Genomic DNA, 20,475 nt, shown 5'->3' with positions numbered 1-20,475 from the left:
TAAGATCAGACTGTGGAGTTAGTGTTGATGAAGCTGTGTGGAAATGGATGAAATGCTGTAGTTTGTCTCTGTGTTGAGGTGGATCAGTGATCCTGCAGAGTCCTGTCCTCCCTGTGATGGAGGGAGATGACGTCACTCTGAGCTGTCACACAAAGACCGCTCCCTCCAACCTCCCAGCTGCTTTCTATAAAGATGGCTCCCTCATCAGGACTGAGCCTGCAGGTCACATGACCCTCCACCATGTGACCAGCTCTGATGAAGGCCTCTACAGGTGTAGCATCAGCGGTCATGGAGAGTCTCCATCCAGCAGCATCTCTGTCTCAGGTCAGGAGGACTGATCTTTATTTCTTTGTTTCCTGACATGAATTTCTAAAGTCTGATCATTGATTCATTAAATAATATCTTTATTAAAATGAAAGTAAAGAAGAAATATAACATAAGCAAACACACACATATACTTCCGTCTGTAATGATGTACCAAACTGAAAACCCAACATTCAAACGAGAAACCGTGTGAGAGTTAAAAGGTTTATTAGAACAAAATAAACAGAATCTTGGTGCTGGCAGGTAATGTCCAGACAGGAGCTGGAAACAAGCTGTGTAGATGGCAGGCAGCACACAGCAGGAGGTGATGGGCAGAAAAGGTTGGAGGTAGTTATCTGTGAGACAGGCAAAGGATATATAGGGAGTAGGCAGGCAAAGGAGACAAACAGGGTCAAAGTGCTAGGCAAAAATTTAGATAAAAAAAACAGGCCAGGTTGTGTCCAGTATCAGACTTGACGAGGTGTCCACCGAGGACAAGGTGAAAAAGGGAAATTCAAAACGAGAAATGAGGTCAAGAGGACAAGCCAAGCAAACTGTGACGGCTGGACAGCTACTCATGCTATGGCTTTCAACAATCTGGCAGAGACTGGCTGTGAGAGACAGCTAGTTATAGGCAGGATCAGAGCTGGAAGAAATGATGGTGATTAGGAGTGAGACAGGCATATCTGCTCACTCTGATTAGCAGAGTGGAGCAGAGCTGAGATGGCAAACATCCAGCCGGCCTGAAAAACAACAAAGTCAGAGCCAAAGAAAAACAGACGGTCCAGTAAATACACACATTGCTGGCAAAGTGTTCATTAAGACCTTCTGACTTAGGACCATGGAGAGAGCCACAGCTTCAGCACCTCTAGGAGGGACAGCTCTTAATATTTTAACGTAAATAAAAAGACACGATTGTTAAAACAGCTAACAAACATTGAAAGCAATTAGAGTCAGACAAAATGTCAAAGCAAGCAACTATAAAAGGATTTTAAGAGATGCATAAACAATCTCAGTTTCTACTTTAAACCTTAAACAAAGCAGTGAAGTCTGACGTTTTCAAAAATACTTTTTTCTTTACTTTCTAGAGGAAAAGCCTTTGATGGTTTCTTTAAAGTTTAGCCCCTAAATAATATTGAGCTCTACAGACATCAGTGAGAGTCTGAGTCTGTCCTGGTTCATGCTGGATCCTAGTCAGGGTTTAACAAAGGAAAGTTTAGAAAACAAGCGTTCACCAGCAATATTTGAAACTGGCAGCGTCAACTATAATCTCAAAGCAATAAATGTGTTCAAAAATACTGTTTAGAGTTGTCTTCAAGAAAGTCCACGGCTGAGGTGCTATTCCATGTTTGTGTATTTTTTTTAAATAAATTCCAGAAAATATGCCTCCTCTTCAACAAAATCCTCAGCTAAATCATTTTTATATTTTTCACATAGCTTGGTTGCTACAATTAGAAGGTTTAAAAAAGGAATATAAAACAATGAATATTTGTGCTGTTTGATGGCCATCTCTTGTTTTATTTTATTTTTGTCTGCTTTATTGCTTGTTACCATGTGGTCGATCGTTAAGTACACACAATATTGACCGCTGTAACATTTATTTCCCTCTTGATTTTAATGTTTTCATTAATACAAACGTATTTGATTTCAGAAAAAGTGACTTTAATATCAGTCGTCCCAGCTGCTCTGACTGTGAGTCCCAGCAGATCTCAGTTCTTTAAAGGAGACTCTGTGTCTCTGAGCTGTGAGGAGGACAACAGCTCTGCTGGATGGACTGTGAGGAGGAACACAACCAGAGGAACCAGGACTCAGTGTGGAGATGGATGGGGTAAACCAGCTGGTTCTACCTGTAACATCAGCAGCCTCCTACTACATGACAGTGGAGTTTACTGGTGTGAGTGGAGAGAGGGAGCAGCCAGCAGCAGCATCCAGCTCACTGTCACTGGTAAGATCAGACTGTGGAGTTAGTGTTGATGAAGCTGTGTGGAAATGGATGAAATGCTGTAGTTTGTCTCTGTGTTGAGGTGGATCAGTGATCCTGCAGAGTCCTGTCCTCCCTGTGATGGAGGGAGATGACGTCACTCTGAGCTGTCACACAAAGACCGCTCCCTCCAACCTCCCAGCTGCTTTCTATAAAGATGGCTCCCTCATCAGGACTGAGCCTGCAGGTCACATGACCCTCCACCATGTGACCAGCTCTGATGAAGGCCTCTACAGGTGTAGCATCAGAGGTCATGGAGAGTCTCCATCCAGCAGGATCTCTGTCTCAGGTCAGGAAGACTGATCTTTATTTCTTTGTTTCCTGACATGAATTTCTAAAGTCTCATCATTGATTCATTGAATAATATCTTTATTAAAATGAAAGTAAAGAAGAAATATAACATAAGCAAACACACACATATACTTCCGTCTGTAATGATGTACCAAACTGAAAACCCAACATTCAAACGAGAAACAGTGTGAGAGTTAAACGGTTTATTGGAACAAAATAAACAGAATCTTGGTGCTGGCAGGTAATGTCCAGACAGGAGCTGGAAACAAACTGTGTAGATGGCAGGCAGCACACAGCAGGAGGTGATGAGCAGAAAAGGTTGGAGGTAGTTATCTGTGAGACAGGCAAGGGTCATATAGGGAGTAGGCAGGCAAAGGAGACAAACAGCGTCAAAGGACTAGACAAGAATTTAGATCAAAAACAGTCCATGTTGTGTCCAGTATCAGACTTGATGAGGTGTCTATCGAGGACAAGGTGAAAAAGGGAAATCTAAAATGAGAAACAACGTCAGGAGAACAAGCGAAGCAAACTGTGACGGCTGGACAGCTACTCATGCTATGGCTTTCAACAATCTGGCAGACTGGCTGTGAGAGACAGCTAGATATAGGCAGGATCAGAGGTGGAAGAAATGATGGTGATTAGGAGTGAGACAGGCGTATCTGCTCACTCTGATTAGCAGAGTGGAGCAGAGCTGAGATGGCAAACATCCAGCCGGCCTGAAAAACAACAAAATCAAAACTAAAGCAAAGGAGACGGTTCAGTAAATACACACATTGCTGGCAAAGTGTCCATTAAGACCTTCTGACCAAGGACCATGGAGAGAGCCACAGCTTCAGCACCACTAGGAGGGACAGCTCTTAATATTTTAACGTAAATAAAAAGACATGATTGTTAAAACAGCTAACAAACATTGAAAGCAATTAGAGTCAGACAAAATGTCAAAGCAAGCAACTATAAAATGATTTTAAGAGATGCATAAACAATCTCAGTTTCTACTTTTAACCTAAAACAAAGCACTGGAGTCTGACGTTTTCAAAAATACTTTTTTCTTTACTTTCTAGAGGAAAAGTCTTTGATGGTGTCCTTTAAATCCAGCCCCTAAATAATATTGAGCTCTACAGACATCAGTGAGAGTCTGAGTCTGTCCTGGTTCATGCTGGATCCTAGTCAGGGTTTAACAAAGGACAGTTTAGAAAACGAGCGTTCACAAGCAATATTTGAAACTGGCAGCATCAACTATAATCTCAAAGCAATAAATGTGTTCAAAAATACTGTTTAGAGTTGTCTTTAAGAAAGTCCACGGCTGAGGTGCTATTCCATGTTTGTATTTTTTAAAATTAATTCCTGAAAATATGCCTCCTCTTCAACAAAGTCCTCAGCTAAATCATTTTTATATTTGTTATATAGCTTGGTAGCTGCAATAGGAAAGTTTTAGGTTGAAATGGAGTTCTCACAAATGTTGTTAATGATCTCTTAGAGGCAAAAGTAAAGTTCTTCAGGATTTGCTTAAAGAAGGACTATAAAACAATAAATATTTGTGCTCTTCAATGGGCATCTTTTGTTTTAGTTTTTTTCTTTGCTTTATTGCTTGTTACCATGTGGTCGATCATTAAGTACACACAATATTGAACACTGTAACATTTATTGCCCTCTTGATTTTAACGTGTTCATTAATGCAAACTTATTTGATTTCAGAAAAAGTGACTTTAATATCAGTCCTCCCAGCTGCTCTGACTGTGAGTCCCAGCAGATCTCAGTTCTTTAGAGGAGACTCTGTGTCTCTGAGCTGTGAGGAGGACAACAGCTCTGGTGGATGGACTGTGAGGAGGAACACAACCAGAGGAACCAGGACTCAGTGTGGAGATGGATGGGGGAAACCAGCTGGTTCTACCTGTAACATCAGCAGCCTCCTACTACATGACAGTGGAGTTTACTGGTGTGAGTGGAGAGAGGGAGCAGCCAGCAGCAGCATCCTGCTCACTGTCACTGGTAAGATCAGACTGTGGAGTTAGTGTTGATGAAGCTGTGTGGAAATGGATGAAATGCTGTAGTTTGTCTCTGTGTTGAGGTGGATCAGTGATCCTGCAGAGTCCTGTCCTCCCTGTGATGGAGGGAGATGACGTCACTCTGAGCTGTCACACAAAGACCGCTCCCTCCAACCTCCCAGCTGCTTTCTATAAAGATGGCTCCCTCATCAGGACTGAGCCTGCAGGTCACATGACCCTCCACCATGTGACCAGCTCTGATGAAGGCCTCTACAGGTGTAGCATCAGCGCTCATGGAGAGTCTCCATCCAGCAGGATCTCTGTCTCAGGTCAGGAAGACTGATCTTTATAAATTTGATTCCTGACATGAATTTTCAAAGTCTCATAATTTATTAATTTAATAATATCTTTATAAACATCTTTATTTCAGAGAAACCCTCCACCTCTGCTCCTCCACCTCCCCAGTGACTCCTCATCTCTTTATGTCGGCTTGTTTGCTGTTGCATCATCAGGTGTTCTGTTTTGACTGGTGTGACTGTTTCTACAAATTAAGCGGCATTGACACAAACGTCTTGATTTACTATTCCTCCTTAATCACAATTATATGCATGTTTAATCTTTGTTACTGTTTTTTTAACAGATTTGTTTAAATAATAACATCAATATGTCTCAATATGGAAAGGATCAATTGTTTTATTATTGTTATCGCAACACGGCACTAAAAGTTTTTACTCCCACTACTTAGAATACTGTACTTCATTAACATGAGTTAAGCCCAGAAGGTTTTTGGACCAATTTCTGCTTGAATTTACACGTCTGAGATAAATCAAGCTTCAAAGATGTAAAGTGTAAATGTAAAAGCTAGTATTTGGGGCTTAAAGGGTTAAACCGCTGTTGTATCACAAGTGAACTTAATGAGCCAATATGTGATGAACTGCTAAACATTTTATCTGCTCTCTTTCTGCTCATTTTAAGCATCATCTGGGGTCTAATCGACATGATATAACTTGATATACGGCATAGAGGAAGGTTATAACTGTTTTAGGTACATCCCAGTGTGACCTTTATTAACATTACAGCAGGTTGAAAACATGTTTAGTTTCAGTTCTGCTTCTTCCAGATTGTTTGACATGTGAAAACCTACAACCACTGAATGTGTGATTGTTTAACGTTTTTTCCCCCAAATAAAAGCCTAAAATATTAAACGCTTTCACTTGTCCCTCTGTCAGACTGAAGTGTGCTTCCACCTGGTGGTTTAACTGTGTATTACAATAGGACAAAAAAAAGACTAAAGCCCTCACCAGTTCAGAGCAACAAGAAATTACATTTAAGGTTAGTGTTTTTGATTTAAAATTAAGAGATATAAGATTTAGAAACTGCAGCATTAACATTTTGTTGGGCATGAATGATGCGAGTCAAATCCAGGCCTACAGGCTTCCGCAAGTGTGCGATCTCTTCCCTCGCACAGACATAACCATAGACATTATAAACGTAGACGCGTCGTTGTGCGGGTTCTGCCTATGCAGTGGATGACTCAGAGCGTCCGCCATGTTGAATGTGGTATCAGAGGGACTTTAATCTCAGAACATACTTTATATTCGTAATATTTTTATTTTTTAATGTTACAAATTTATTTTTGTATCCCTTTGGCTTCATTTTCCTGACTTTATTCTCGTAAAGAATAAAAACAATTAAAAGAATTTAACCTGACCCTATTACTCCAGGAATAAAATAGTTCTGCTAACTGTGACTATTTTGGAAATGTTCCCCCTTACTTCCCATATTAGTAATTGTATCTCTTTAATACTCCCCAAAAAAATCTGTTCCTAATTTGTGTCTATACCAGATCCTAAAAGGTTTACATGTGACACGGCTTTATAAAATAATGAAGACCACAATGTTTAGATATAACCAATTGATTTTTATATTCATAACACATATACGTTATATATATATATATATAAATATATATATATATATGTATGTGTGTGTGTATGTGTGTATATGTATATAAATACACACATATTTCAAAATCTATATATGCACATCTATATCTAAAAACATCGGTCAATAGCTCTCTGTTCTGCCAATCTCTATCAATTAATCTATGTATTTCATTACTCTCTACCACATACAATATGGCGGTGACAACGACGTGCAAACCTGCACCCAATGAGGCGTCTACGTATATAATGTCTGAGGACATATATGCATATATAATGTCTATGTTCTCTCAGGACATTTTCGTTGATTTGTTGAAAATCTTACGAAAATTCATGAACCAATGTTTTGGAAAGCATTATATAGGAAAAGCTACGTAAGAGGGGCATTAATCAAGAAAAGTTAAATTAATCATACAACAAAGAAATTTGGCAGCATATTTTTCTTTCTTTTAAAAAACGTACAGATTTTGCATAAGACTTCTGTTAATTTTTCCAGTGGGTGATATGGGGCCTACATCTAAAGAAACAATATTTATGTAAATATTTGCCCATTATAAGTAGATTGTTGACACCACATCCACTACTTGCAATCTTAAATATCCCAAATTGGATTTCTTTTGAAGTGAAAGCAAGAAGTTGAATCCCTTTGGATCCACATCAGAAAGTCAAACCAAAAGGTCTGAATTATCACATAATGAAAGAAAAGATTATCCACATTATCTCTTTCTACAGTTTCCAATGTCTAGATTGAATTTTGTTTTTAAAAAATCTCTAGTTGGATAAATACTATTTATAATTTTAAATTGAATTTCCTTTGCTTTAGGAGGGACCAGAGGTGAAACAAATTTAATCCTAATCATTTTTGTGTCCGTTTCCTTCAAGTCTTTGAAAAACATATTTCCTCCTAACTGGATTAAGAGAGTAGTAATGTAACAAATGTATTCGCAGAAATGTATTGTTGCATCAAGAATCAGAAAAGGCAACTTTTACTAAATTCGATGCTAAATTCTCTTATTTTAAACTTTAGGAATTCCCAATTATTAATATCTCATGTAAGCGAGTTAATACATTCAACTTGATCGATTACTTTTCTAATGTTGGTATAATATTTCTCATATTGTAAAAGTTTAGCTTTGAACATGCAGAAGGCTTTTTTGTAAGATTTTTTAAAGTACAGGCTCCAGATTAAATTCTATAAAACAATTATCTGACAAATTGCACCTCAAGTCTAGGAGTCAATCCTGGGTTAAGACACATGGTGCTATATATAAATATCACACAACAAATTACAATACATCAATAGGTTTGAATCATGCAAATAACCTGTCAGTTTCCCTCCCATTACGTAAAACCTACATATAAACCAGCAGGAGATTATTGGTGTTCAAATGGGACATCTGCTAAACTCAACGAGCAACAGGAAATCAAAAACTCAAGGTCAGCCTGTTTCACGCACTTCTCTCATGGAATTTTGAATTATATATATATATTTCTCTTTCACTCATGGCTGTCGGCTGTAGTGTCCGAAGGTTACTTAAACGATGAATCAAAATGCTTTTATTCCTTAAAACAGTTGATCCCAAGTTCAACCCAATTAAGAGGCAGGAGGCGTGGGTTTTGTACAAAAAACTAGCTGTCCGGACTGCTAACAGGAACATCCCCTCGCTTTGTCAAAGTAGATCTTAGACCTTTGCCAAGCAGATGTTGATGCCACCTGGTCCTCCTCTGATAAAATTGACATCCTGAAAATTGTGGCTGACTGAAGCTCATTCCACCTGAAGTTATCTAACGGGTGTATTGTCTCTGAGCCTTTAAGCTGGTGTGTCTACAGCACGGGAGGATCTCTAGAATCTGCTTGGTCCCCCAGACTGGTCTGTAATTTTGAGATGGGGCCAATTCAAAACCGTTTTTTGCTAAACTAAGTCTGGGTCAAACAGTCCATGAAGGCATTCTAACACCAGCAGATGAGCTGGATCCCAACACACATTCAGTCATTTACTTTTTGGGAGTCTTGGAGCAGTGGTGTCTAAAGATGTTTCACCGTTGGCCAAGATTCCCAAGCACCTGGGAGAGTTGCATTTCATTTCATTGTGAATTTATTTATCTGTTCAGGAGTGAATAAATCAAACATGCAATGTTGTCATGACACAAAGTAAAAAATAAATAATTACTGTAGATTTGAAAAAAGGTGTTTAACGTTTGCTTTAATGAAAGACAGCTGTACAGTTTCCTAACTTTTTGGGTTGAATGTTTTCTGTTTTGGTCTACAAATTGTTTTTTAGTCCATAAACAGCAACAACGAGAACCTTCTTTGAAAACCCTCGCCGTATTTAGCAGAGTTTAATGGATGGGTGTGAAGAAGTCTGTTTCTCAGCAACAAGTCAAAAACTTTACTTGTGGCTCTACTTAGGCTGTGTTCACACTGCAGGTATTGATGCTCAATTAGGATTTTTTGCTGAAATTGGATTTTTTGAGGTGGCCGTTCACGCTATTAAATGTGGCCATCATCAGACTTCTGTCTGAACGGTTCAAGACCGCAAAGATAACAGAAGGAGACGTCACACAGCAGTGTACTGTTTATGAAACTAATGGTGAATGAAATTGTTTCTAGAAGTGTTTGGTAAAGTTTCATTCAAAAAACTCTAAAAACTTGAATTCTGGCCGCTCTCTCTCCTTGTTAACTTTTTAAACCTGATGGGCCGATCTAGGGCCAAGCAGCACCACGCCTATTTCATCAGGGTTTAAAAGTAGGTAAGAAACGACCATGTTTTTTTTTCTTTCCTAAATACCTCCAAAGAGGAGGCTTAAATGTTTATCAAACAATTCCCAATTTTATAATTGTACTACTTTTGGTTTTACAGCCTTTTAAACACACAAAATGCCAAATAAATGTATATCAAACATTGCTGACTCTCTCAGAAAAATGCTTTGCGGCGCAGACATGCTTAACTCCACCCTTCCCCCAAGTGTTAAAAAGTAGAGTCCTATCTTTTAAACAAGATACAGCACGTCTCTCTCCCAGCTTTGTTAGTTTTATAATTGCTGTATGCAACGGAGGTGACAAAACTCTCCCTCGCTCCTGCTCTGTGCACAGTGACGCACGGCCACTTTCTCACGAGCTGCAGCTGTGACCAATTAACAATGTAACGTTCTGAAGCGGGTTTTTTTTCTCTCTATGTTCTTCTCCACAGCAATGCAGAGGAGTGAACAGATCATTCTAGAAGTTTCTTAAACATATACGATTCATGATTTCTGGCATTTCTCTTAATTTTTTTGACTTATGCTGTGCACAATAATATATGTTGATACTAATACTACTACTACTAATAATAATAATGTATGTATAATACATGTTGATGAAACATAAGGTAAATCTTAATAACGGTTTTTCCATGTCCAAATGGAGTCCTAAAATGGAAATCAGCACTTTTATTTGACCTGCTTCCTTTTTATAAGGTGAAAAATGCATTTGGTGCCGTTTTGGCACATTTGGATAAACTGTGGCTTATCCAAATGCGGCTGTCCAAAATCAGAGGTCAGCTGCTGAAACTGCCTACTAAAGCCTTTGTTAAACAAGTATGCTTCAGCCGATTCAGTCCAGATTTGCTGCAGCTACAGTGGATATACAAAGTTTGAGGCTCCTCCTATATTTTCATAAGGGTTTTCATGTAGTTTTGAAGTGTTTATTTAGAAAAAATATTTAGCCGAGGCTAAGAAAATTGGATTTTTTCTTGGTTTAATCACCTATAAATCAGAAATATAAACATTTGTAATAGGGGTTACACTTAAAAAAATATTCTTTAAAGCCATAGTATCACACAAAAACTATATTTTACATTTAAAATGTATAAATTTGGAGCTGTACTTAATTTATATTAGATATGTAATTTCAGGTGGAAATTGCTCCTAAAACTCTCTGGGCTCAAAGGATTAATTATTAGAAAGCTGTTGAGCAATAGGAGCCGGCAATATTGAGACCACATCATAGCAAGGCGAAATAAGGCAAGAAGGAAGCAGCACCGCTATTAACAATGGTCTTTTATGGAGCGCTAACTGCTAACTGCTGTGTGTGGATGTGTAATGAAAGACAGGAGAGTAATGTAAAAGACAAATAAAATGCTACATGACCGTTTAGACCTTGGACGCTTTGAAAAATATCCGATACGTATCCAAATTGGCATCACATTATGGAAGTGGGCCAAATCAGATTTATTTATTTTTTTGTTGGTGAAAAGATTGGAACTGGGCTGTTCACACTGCCGTGAAGAAGACGGATATGCTTCACATATGGGCAAAAAGATCTGACCTGGGTCGCATTGCCCTGCAGCGTTATGATTCTGGCTGTCTGCTCCCTCACTCTCCTACTGCACCTCCTGATTATTCTGATCTGCTGCACCTGTGATCTTCTGGCAGCAGCTCATTAAGTTAATTGCCCACACCTGTTCTTCAGTCTTTATATATTGAGTTCCCCACAGTCTCATGCTGCCAAACTATTGAAAACTCTTAAAGAGCTCTCCAGCATTCATCCTTGCCTGCTCATAAGGACCCAGTTCTTGTCATTTCTATTTCTCTCCGTTTTGCCTTGCCCTCATTGGGGCTTTGGTATTCCGGACACAACCTGGAGTTTTCACGACCACAAACCTTGACTAACCCTAGATATCTGTCAGCCAACATGCCACGGATCCTGCTCCGTGTTGCAATAGAGCCTCTGCCTGCTGTTGCCTGTGTGCTCCTTCTAAGCATTTTCAGCATACTGTCTGCACCTGGGCTTGTTTATTTTAACTAAAAACACAACACCTGATTTGGCTTTAATGTCAGCCTTCTAAGGATCCAGGCTGGCGGTGAGACTTCACAGCACAGGCCCAAGACGACGCCACTAGTCGCTCCAGTCTTTATTTTTCTGAAGCGCTTTCATCACTGAGGACGATGGCAGCCCCCTTCAGCTTCGTGTCCGGATTCTCCATCTTACCAGTCTGGGCCGTGGCTCCACACCACAACCCTGTCTTGCACGAGAGGATTCCCTCTGTTCCAGCAGAAAACGGACTGACTTGGTCTCAGTATTTGCCCTGGGAGGCTGAGAAGGAGCTGCAGAGGGGCTGCTGGAGGTCCACTCCTCTCCACAACAGACTCCAGCTGCTGAGGTAAAAAAAACTCTCCCACCTCTTGTCGCAGGAGACACCAACATCCACCTTCCGGTTCTCACTGTGATCCTCCAGCTTTTCAAACTATTTCCATCACCTGCATGCGTCTCCTCGCTGGCCCTTCCTGTCTCTGCTCCCCCCTCCTGTTCCAGCATTGGCTTTGGCATCCCCGCCCACTCCTGCAGGGACTGCTCTTTTTTTCTCTTGCCACGGAGACAGCCTACTCATTCTCTCGTCTCTCCATAGCTACTCCTGAGGAGTTGGACGAGATCCTAAGATGTTATGCCTGATGCATTAAACAACTCAGAGGACTTGTACTTCATTATTCATCCGCTGAGCTGGATAATAAACATTAGGAGCTGATTATGAGGCAGCTTTAAAGTCTTTTTTACAGCAGACCATTACCCCCAGCTACTCAGAGTTCTGCTGCTGAGCCCTTAAGTGCTGTCTCAGAACCTGTCCCTAAGGGTCAGCCCAGCAGAGGGAGTCCGCCTGCTGTCCGTATTCCTGAATTCACAGAGCAGGGTGTCCAGAACGGAGCATCTTGGTATCTGAAGTCTGTCATCAGCTCTTCCTTTGGCTTAAGCATCCAGGGTCCCTCTGTCACTTCCAGCCCACAGGGCCTCGCCATGACTTGAAGCTCTCAGGGCCCCACTGTGATTTCAGGTTCCCAGAGCTTCTATGCACAGTAGGTTCCCATTTCCAAGACCTCTGGGTGGGTTCCTGTTTCCAGAGCTTGTGCATGTGTTTCTGCCTGCCAAGCTCCATATTACACCAGGTGCCAAGTTGGAGGTCACGTCTGATGCCAAGCTTTGCAGGGACCAAAGACCAGAGACCAAGCGTGCCAAGTTTAATACCGTGGTCAAGCCTACCAAACCGCGGCAGTTCTCCAGATGTCTCTGCTTTCACTTGAGGTGTTGTTGGACACAGGTGTTATTGGACACAGGTGTTGTTGGACATTCTCAAGTTGACTGTACAATTTTTAGGATTGGTTTGTTTTAGGAAAGCAGGATTTTCTAAGAAAAGGTTTAATAGCTTTACTCTCTGGAGAAAGCTTGCCTCTGTTTCTCCAAACTGAAGTTACTGCTTCCTACTCTCTGCAGGTAAAATGCTAAGTGCCAATACAGACTGTAAAAATGTAAAAGTGTTACTTTAAAGTTGTTTTATCCCATGTGAGACACTGAGGTTTATCCCCAAGCTGGAAACCGACTCATTCTGTACCTTCTTCTTTGCAGGATTCGTTCATCAGTCATGCCGACCAACTCCTCTTCAAACATCTTCCTATCATCGCCGCTCATTTGCTCGTTTAATGCATCCCTCTATCCTGTCATCTTCTCCTGCTTCACCAACACCACAAACAGCATCCACTACCACCTGTACACGGCGACCAACACCCTCCTCATCCTCCCTCTGTACATCTTCATCTTCTGGATGGGCTTTCAGAAATGGAGACGTCAAAGTCCAGCTTCAGGACAAACCAGCAACATTGATGTCTTCACCTACTGCATGGCCTCTACGGAGACCATTTACTGTTTTTGGCCTGTTTTCTTACTCTTATGCCATTAGCGCCTGCAGAACAACCAACATGGTGTTAGGTTATTTCTGCTTGTTCATTGGTTCTTCTGCACAGACTCTCTTTCATTGTCTGACCTGTATAGAGCGCTATCTGGCTGTTGTTCACCCCATCATCTACTTGAAGCTGAATAGGTCTCATGGAGTCACAACCAGAAACATCTCCATTGTTTGTGTTTGGCTGCTAAGCTTTGGAGTGATTAGTTTTGTAGCCGTGTTCTTCCCCGTCTTCCCGATCAGTTTGTACTTTACCATCTTTGGCTTCATCGTTGTGATCATGTGTTTCTGCAGCATTTCTGTATTCTGTGTTCTGATGTGCTCAAGGATGGGAAGAGATCAGACAAAATGGAGGGCATTCTACACCATCGTGGGCATAACAGCAACGCTGGTGCTGAGATTCTCTGGGCAGACTGCATCCATGCTCATTTTACATTCAGTGCACGGAGCAGAGTTATATTACTGTGAAATATTTATGTCTGGGTCTTGGTTGTGTTTGCCAAGCAGTCTGGTTCTGCCGTTACTGTTTCTGCACAGGAATGGGAAAGTAACATGTCATTAACGTAACTTGAATTATGTTAGACCCAGAGGTGTTTCTGAGTCCTTTTTTTTTTCAAGTCTAAGTCTCCAGTCCTTAATAACTGAAATGAGGATTCTTGCAATCTTCCAGTTACTAGTTTTCCTGAAGATCTCAGTGTCACACGTTCTACTGAAGTGCAACGAGGAGCTATGGAAGCTGCTGTGGCTGAAACAGGATTTAGTCTGTGATGATTCCAAAAAAAAGTAAAAGACAAAAAAACTGGACTTGTTTTACTTAGTTTGAAGACGTTTTGCTTACTATCCAGGAAGCTTTCTCAATTCAAAAAGTCTGGAGTAATATGGAGTACCAAGCTTTATACCACTGCCCAACAAAGGCCTTGTAATGGCTTAGATAACATGCAAATTCAACCCAAACAGGTCCACCCCTTAGTAATGGGCGGTCGTTAAAGCCATTAAGCCAGCAGATTGGACCAAATCTGGTCCACTCCTCGTTAACGAGGAGTCGTTAGGGTCGTTATTGGCCTGGTTTACAGGAGCGATGTTTTGATCACCCGAATAAGGGTGAGGATCGAGGTGATGATTGGCTGGAATTAACCTTATAGCTGTATTACACATTTTTGAGAGTTGGAACCTAAGGCCGTTAGGTTCCAACTCGCTGTTGGGCAGTAGTGTTGAAGCTCCACATTACTCCAGACATTTTGAACTGAGAAAGTTTCCTGGATAGGAAGCGAAACGTATTCAAACTATGGAAAACAAGTAAAAAGTTTTTGTTGTTTTACTTTTTTTTTTTTTTTTGGAATAATCATGACCTGGATGACTGGTAATGTTCACCAGCAGTCTGAGATGATTGCCAAATGTACAGAGAGAAATGTTTCACTCATTTTACTAATATTGTTTGTATCGTTCAACCTGTTTCAGCTAACATAATTTGATTAACAAGTTTACACAGTTCCCATGAATCCATTTCCAGAATTTTTATCATGTACATTCTGTATCCACATATTTATACATACATACTGAATTATATAGGGAATTATAAAGCCCTTAATCTGTAAAGTGTCTCCTGTTTCCTGAACACTCTTTGAATGGGACATTGCAGATTGTCATTATTGGCTGCAAACATAGTAGGGGCTCATTGTAGATGAACAATGTCAGTGAATTTTAATACATTTTATTTCATAGTTCATAGATAATGGGTGAAGGTAAATAGTATTTTTTATATAATAAGGTGTGTGTGGTCCACGACTAAACTATGGATTTAATTTTAAATCTACATTATGATGTATTTCTTTGTTTTACCTGAGTTTTGACTTGTAGGTGTTTGCTTAAATTTTCTGAATTCACACTGATTTTTCTTAATTGAACATACTGGAAGTGCACTTAATTATTGTGAATGCTAATTTAACAATTTGCTGCATGTTGTCAAACTGTTAAATTGTGTTGTTAATATCTCAGCCCGATAGCTTCAAATTCAAACTATTTCAAATTTGGTTTCAGAGTTTAAACAAAGTCAATTTGTTTAAGAATGTTAATATTACAGTAAGTTGCATTATGTGATCATAGTAGCCTGGCTAAGCTGTAGAATAGAATTTAATAGAACAATGGCATCAAAATGTGAAACACGGTTAGACCAAACATATGATGGACTTTCCTATGAAATATACCAATGCACTGAGACAGCCACAAAGCCTTGGGGAATATTATATGTTAATATATATTATATTAATATGTATTTAGTACTTTTCTTGTACAATAAAGGCAAAAAGCAACTTGGATGACAGAGTGTATCTGGATGCAGATCCCATATCATAAATATCAATATGTCCGTAATCAATTCATTAACTTAGCACCAAAAGCATGACTCACACCACATGCTTGTTGGGTGTTTTTTCTATTTTTCTGTTGGCTGTGTGGAGGTTTTCTTCTGTAGGATGTTTGTTAAAGGAATTATGTAAACAAAATGTGGTGTCTATAATAATTTTATTAATCTCGCAATAAAATAACTTTATTGATCTCGCAATGGAGAAATTCACTTCTGCATCTTAAAGGCATACTATGCAACATTTTTCAGTTAATTAATGTGTTCCATACCGTTTTGGATGATTAAATGAGTCATTTCAGGTCGAACAAAGGTTTTCTCGGCCGCCCTGGTGGTCTGTGGGGGAAATACCGCACTTGCAATTGCAGGAGCAGTCGGCCCGCACACACAGGCTCAGAAGTCTCGTGTGCATCGCGAGAGTCGGTCTTGCTTTACGGCGAGAACTGCTACACGCCCCCAGTGAAAGGCATGCTTGTTGGTAGATTTGTGCAGTTATTATGGTGGAACCAGCGAGAAAACAGCAAAAGCCCATGTATGAGCAGGCAAGAAAGAGGAAAATGGCTCTGGACAGAGAGAGGAGTCGTACACGGGTGAACATCGAGCAAGCTTTTTCCGAATGGCGAGAACTAAGGCTGCAAGGCTGACGTGGACATTGTAGGGTAAAAATAAATAAATAAATAAAAATCCCTTTGCGTTACATAGCGCCACCTACTGTACCGGAATGACCTGGTGTTGTGACATGTTAATAATCTGAGGGGTGGGCAACATTCAGATTTCAGGGGGCTCGGGTGCATCCTGCCCCCCTCTACCCCCACCACCCTTGCAGGAACTGCAGACCCTAATCTAGAGGGTTCTCGTTTTGTGTTTTGTGACAGCTGGGCGGGTGCACACCTCTCAGGTGCATTTTCCCACCAGTTTTGCCCTGCAATCAGGCCATTGCACATCTACCCTGGGTATTATGGCCACAGTGATGACCTTGTGGTGCATTAACGTTCACCTCGTAAATTAGATAACCTAAAATGAACTAAATCTGAAATGATTTGATAATGTTTTTTTATCATTAAATAAGACCAGAGTCTGGACTGTTGTTCAGTGCTATATATTGGTTTTATAAAAAAGAAAACTGAACAAAACTCTGCTCACTTCTAGGTTGTAAGGTGAGCGGCCTGTTACCTCTTCTTGTCTCGTTCATGAAGGTCCGCCTCACCCTGTGCAGAGATTTGGTAACAAAGGAAGGAAACAATTATCACAGAGAAACACTTAAAGTATACGTGTATTTATTACAATTGGAATTGTAATAAAACTAACTTCAATAATGGCCCAGGTGTTTTTTTTTTAGAAGTTTAACCCAGATAACATCAAGAACTACATGAAAGCTTTCAAACCATAAACCACTCTGGAAGGTCCCATAAAACTGCTGTCTGTTCAGTCCTGGTCTTCCACCAGAGCTTGAATGATTTAATTGTTTCGAGTGAGTCTGCAAAATCAAAACACCTTCTGTAACCTTCAAGCCACAGCTTTAGTGGTGACAAGATAACTCTTTGGGCTTTAAGAAAAATACACTTTAGCACAAACATGATTATATATTTCCATAACATTTGATGTAATGGAAAATGTGTTTGCTTGCTAAAGTCTAATGACTGCGTTGAAGTTCTGTGTTTAAGTTATCATGCCTACAGACTCAGTGTGCTATAGGTTCCCCTGCTATGCCACTCTGAAGGTCATCAACCAGAGCTCATTTCTGCAGCTAAAGGATATCAATAAAGAGAAGTCAGTTCACACAGCAACTCACCCAGAACCCAGTTGTCAAAGTCTGTCTCTTCAATATTTTTTGCATTTCTCCTCTCCTTGGGTATGAAAGGCATGTTTTAACTGTGTAGGTCAGAGTTTAGACTCTGGCACTGAGCTCTGTGTTTTCATCTTTGTTCTGATCTTGTAAAAACTACTTTAATAAACGTGACTGAGTAATTTTCACGATAACAGTGCTGGAATAATCTTGTTTTTCCACCACAACCATTCACTTAAAATAAACACAGTTATCAGCAGACAGATGTATGTATATAAAGCACATGTAGAAGGACCTATTTTATTGAGTGTGAGCTTTTAGATGCATCCCTGCAGCAGACACACACATCGTGGCACAGTGAAGACAGCCACCAACAGCTGCAAAAACTTGATCCATACATTGTTTCCATGGAGGGTCATGGGGGAGCTGGAGCCCATCTCTCTGTCTTTGGATGAGAGGCGGGGTACACCCAGGACATATTTCCAGTACATCACAGGATGGCATGTATGTATAGATATATGTCTGTTAACCCCCCCCCCCCCCCCAAAGCATCCTCTTCTCAGCCAGACGTGACAGTGGGTTTAAATTGTTTTTTTTGAAGGTTTCCAAATATGCAAAGATGTTCTGTTTATTTTAGACTAGACACACCTGTTTTGACAAGACACATTCTGACAGGAGGCTCATCAGTCATTATCAGGAGGCACCCGGGAAGAGAACTGTCATCAATTTGAATACACGGAGGACCCATTTTATACGGTGCTCAGGTACATTCAGAGCAACTTTTAACATTTTTCTATAATGAAAAAAAAGCTTTGATTTGATAAAGTTTTTCAACATGAAATACAACCAAGTATTTATTTGCAGAAATCAGCGTTAAAGTACTGTGATCAGTTTGTGGAAAACTAAGTTAGACGTGTAATCGGGAATTACGACTTCAGACTAAATATAACATAGGAATAAACTTTATTGATCTCACAATGGAGAAATTCAGATGTCAGAATATGCAGTCAAATATAAGTTTTGCTTATTGTTTAGACAAGTTTAGTTGGGTCCTATTGTATTGCTAATTTCAACATCTACTGATGCCAGAGGAAGATTACATTGTTTTTGCAGTTCATTATCAAATATATAGAAGACAAAAACTTGTGTTTGTCTCTCAACAGGAATCACAGCCTTTTTGGAAGATGAACTACCCATCCATGACCAAGGTTAGCCCTTTTCTCTTTGTTTGATGACTAATGACATGACTGAGTGTGTTGTTTTAAAGAGCTCAGGTTGAATTTTGATTATTTCAGAACTGGGTAAAGGATATTAATTTAACATTTAAACACAGGGATATTTGCTTCTTACTCTGACTGTGTCTTGTAAGTTCTGGTAGATGCATGCAGGCCCCTGTTCATGCAGGACTAAGGCGCCTTTGCCGGCTCCACTGAACACATGAACATCATCTGCATAGAACATTATACAATAGTTCAGTTGAATGACAGAATTGTAAGTTGTGACTGAATTAAAATGTCCTCTCACCCCCTATTTTCATTGACAGACCATGCCGGTTAACTCTTCTGCCTCTGAGGTTCCCAACTCCAACCTTTCTGACTCGTTTTATGGGGCATGTCAGCATTCAGTTGCCAGCACAGTCATCTTCTCTGTGTACACCGCTTTCACCATCTTTGTCCTCACCCCACTCTTCACTCTCGTCCTCTACACGGGCTTTCAACAGTGGAGGCGTCAGCGCTCCTCGCCTGCAGGGATGACGATGAGCAACACAGACTTCTTCACCCACAGCATGATGATTGTGGAGATCATTAGTGTTGTTGGAAGTGTCACGTACAGCCTAGCCGTCTTTATCTTAGACGACGCAATGCTCAAGTGGGGTGTGGTGGTTTCTTCGATTTCTCTGTTTGCACAGACTGTGTTTCACCTCCTGACCAGTGTGGACCGCTACCTGGCGGTTGTTTACCCGCTCGCTTACATGCACCTGAGGGAAGCAGCTAGGGTTCGAATCAGAAACATCAGCTCCCTCCTTGCTTTGCTGCTCTCCTTTGGATGGATGGGTGTAACTTACTGGTATTATCCTGAATTTCCTGTTGCGCCACTCTTCTCCCTCTTGGGTTTCTGCATATTTGTTATGCTCGTCTGCTGCGTGTCTGTTGTCTACGTTTTGGTCCGTCCAGGGCCGGGTCAGGAGGGCGCGAAGAAACAGCAGGTTGACCAGTCGAAGAAGAGAGCTTTCCAGATGATCATGTCTATCACATGCACGCTTATCGTACGCTCTGTCGGCTTACTGTTTTGGTTGGGCCTTTTAAATTATGAGTTTTTTAATATACAGGTTTTGTGTGTGTTTATCGATTTAGGATTGTGGCTTACGGTACCTAGCAGTCTGGTTCTCCCCTTGCTGTTTTTCCATAGAGCTGGAAAGCTGTCCTGCACAAAGAAAGGGAATGCATCTGGATAGTCTCAATTTCAAGTGCCTTTGACACGGTAGTTTTGTTAACTTGGTAAAAAAAAAAAAAACTATAATCCGTGGTGAAGGTGAGGGCTTTAAGTAAGTAAGTGTCACAGCCTGGTGTTGGAGAGTCAGTGGTTAGACATGTAAGCATTCGGATTTACCTCCCATCAGTTCTAACTCAAAAGTACAGGAACTTCGACAGCAACCTAATATCCCATCTGCTGCGATGAGAGGTGATGTAAAAAAGCTGATATGAGTCAGTAAATGTTTCCAACAGATGAAACATTAATAATTGAAAAGTACATTTCTGATCATTAAATTGTCAATTGGTTTGAAAAAAAATGCATAGGACTTAAAATAAGTGCTTTTAGGAGCAGACGTAGGTGGTCAGATAGGGGATAATTATGGTTTGTTCAGCCACATAAATACATACAGTTTCTATCGTATCTCATTAAAGTGTAGTTCAATTAGCTCAAATATTTATTCGTGGCTATATCGTTAGCTGAGAGTATTCTGCTAGAGAAGCCAATCATCACCCGAAATGTTTTAGATTTTTGAATATGTATCTGTTAAGAAAAGTTTTATGGACCTTAATAATTTGGAAATGGCCTTGGACTCCTCGGCAGGACGTTGTCCAGCAGGAGGGTCTTCTCTAAGGTCGGTGCAGA

The 20,475-nt window shown here is 40.4% G+C and overlaps 1 protein-coding gene across 1 annotated transcript in view; it reads left to right on the top strand.

Annotated features, from left to right (window-relative positions):
- Nucleotides 1-5,765, top strand: part of LOC110367212 (Fc receptor-like protein 5) — a 57,243-nt gene extending 51,478 nt beyond the window's left edge. Inside the window, exons 4-9 of the mRNA XM_036133977.1 lie at nucleotides 79-324; nucleotides 1,955-2,248; nucleotides 2,328-2,573; nucleotides 4,271-4,564; nucleotides 4,644-4,889; nucleotides 4,991-5,765. Of these exons, the coding sequence (XP_035989870.1) occupies nucleotides 79-324; nucleotides 1,955-2,248; nucleotides 2,328-2,573; nucleotides 4,271-4,564; nucleotides 4,644-4,889; nucleotides 4,991-5,028 (1,364 nt within the window). The 3' untranslated portion in view covers nucleotides 5,029-5,765. The remainder of the gene's footprint in view (nucleotides 1-78; nucleotides 325-1,954; nucleotides 2,249-2,327; nucleotides 2,574-4,270; nucleotides 4,565-4,643; nucleotides 4,890-4,990) is intronic.
- Nucleotides 5,766-20,475: the final 14,710 nt, after the last annotated feature.

Source organism: Fundulus heteroclitus, unplaced genomic scaffold (assembly GCF_011125445.2).
Source record: "Fundulus heteroclitus isolate FHET01 unplaced genomic scaffold, MU-UCD_Fhet_4.1 scaffold_71, whole genome shotgun sequence".
In the NCBI taxonomy this organism is placed as follows: Eukaryota; Metazoa; Chordata; class Actinopteri; order Cyprinodontiformes; family Fundulidae; genus Fundulus; species Fundulus heteroclitus.
This window is presented reverse-complemented; position numbering and strand designations above follow the sequence as displayed.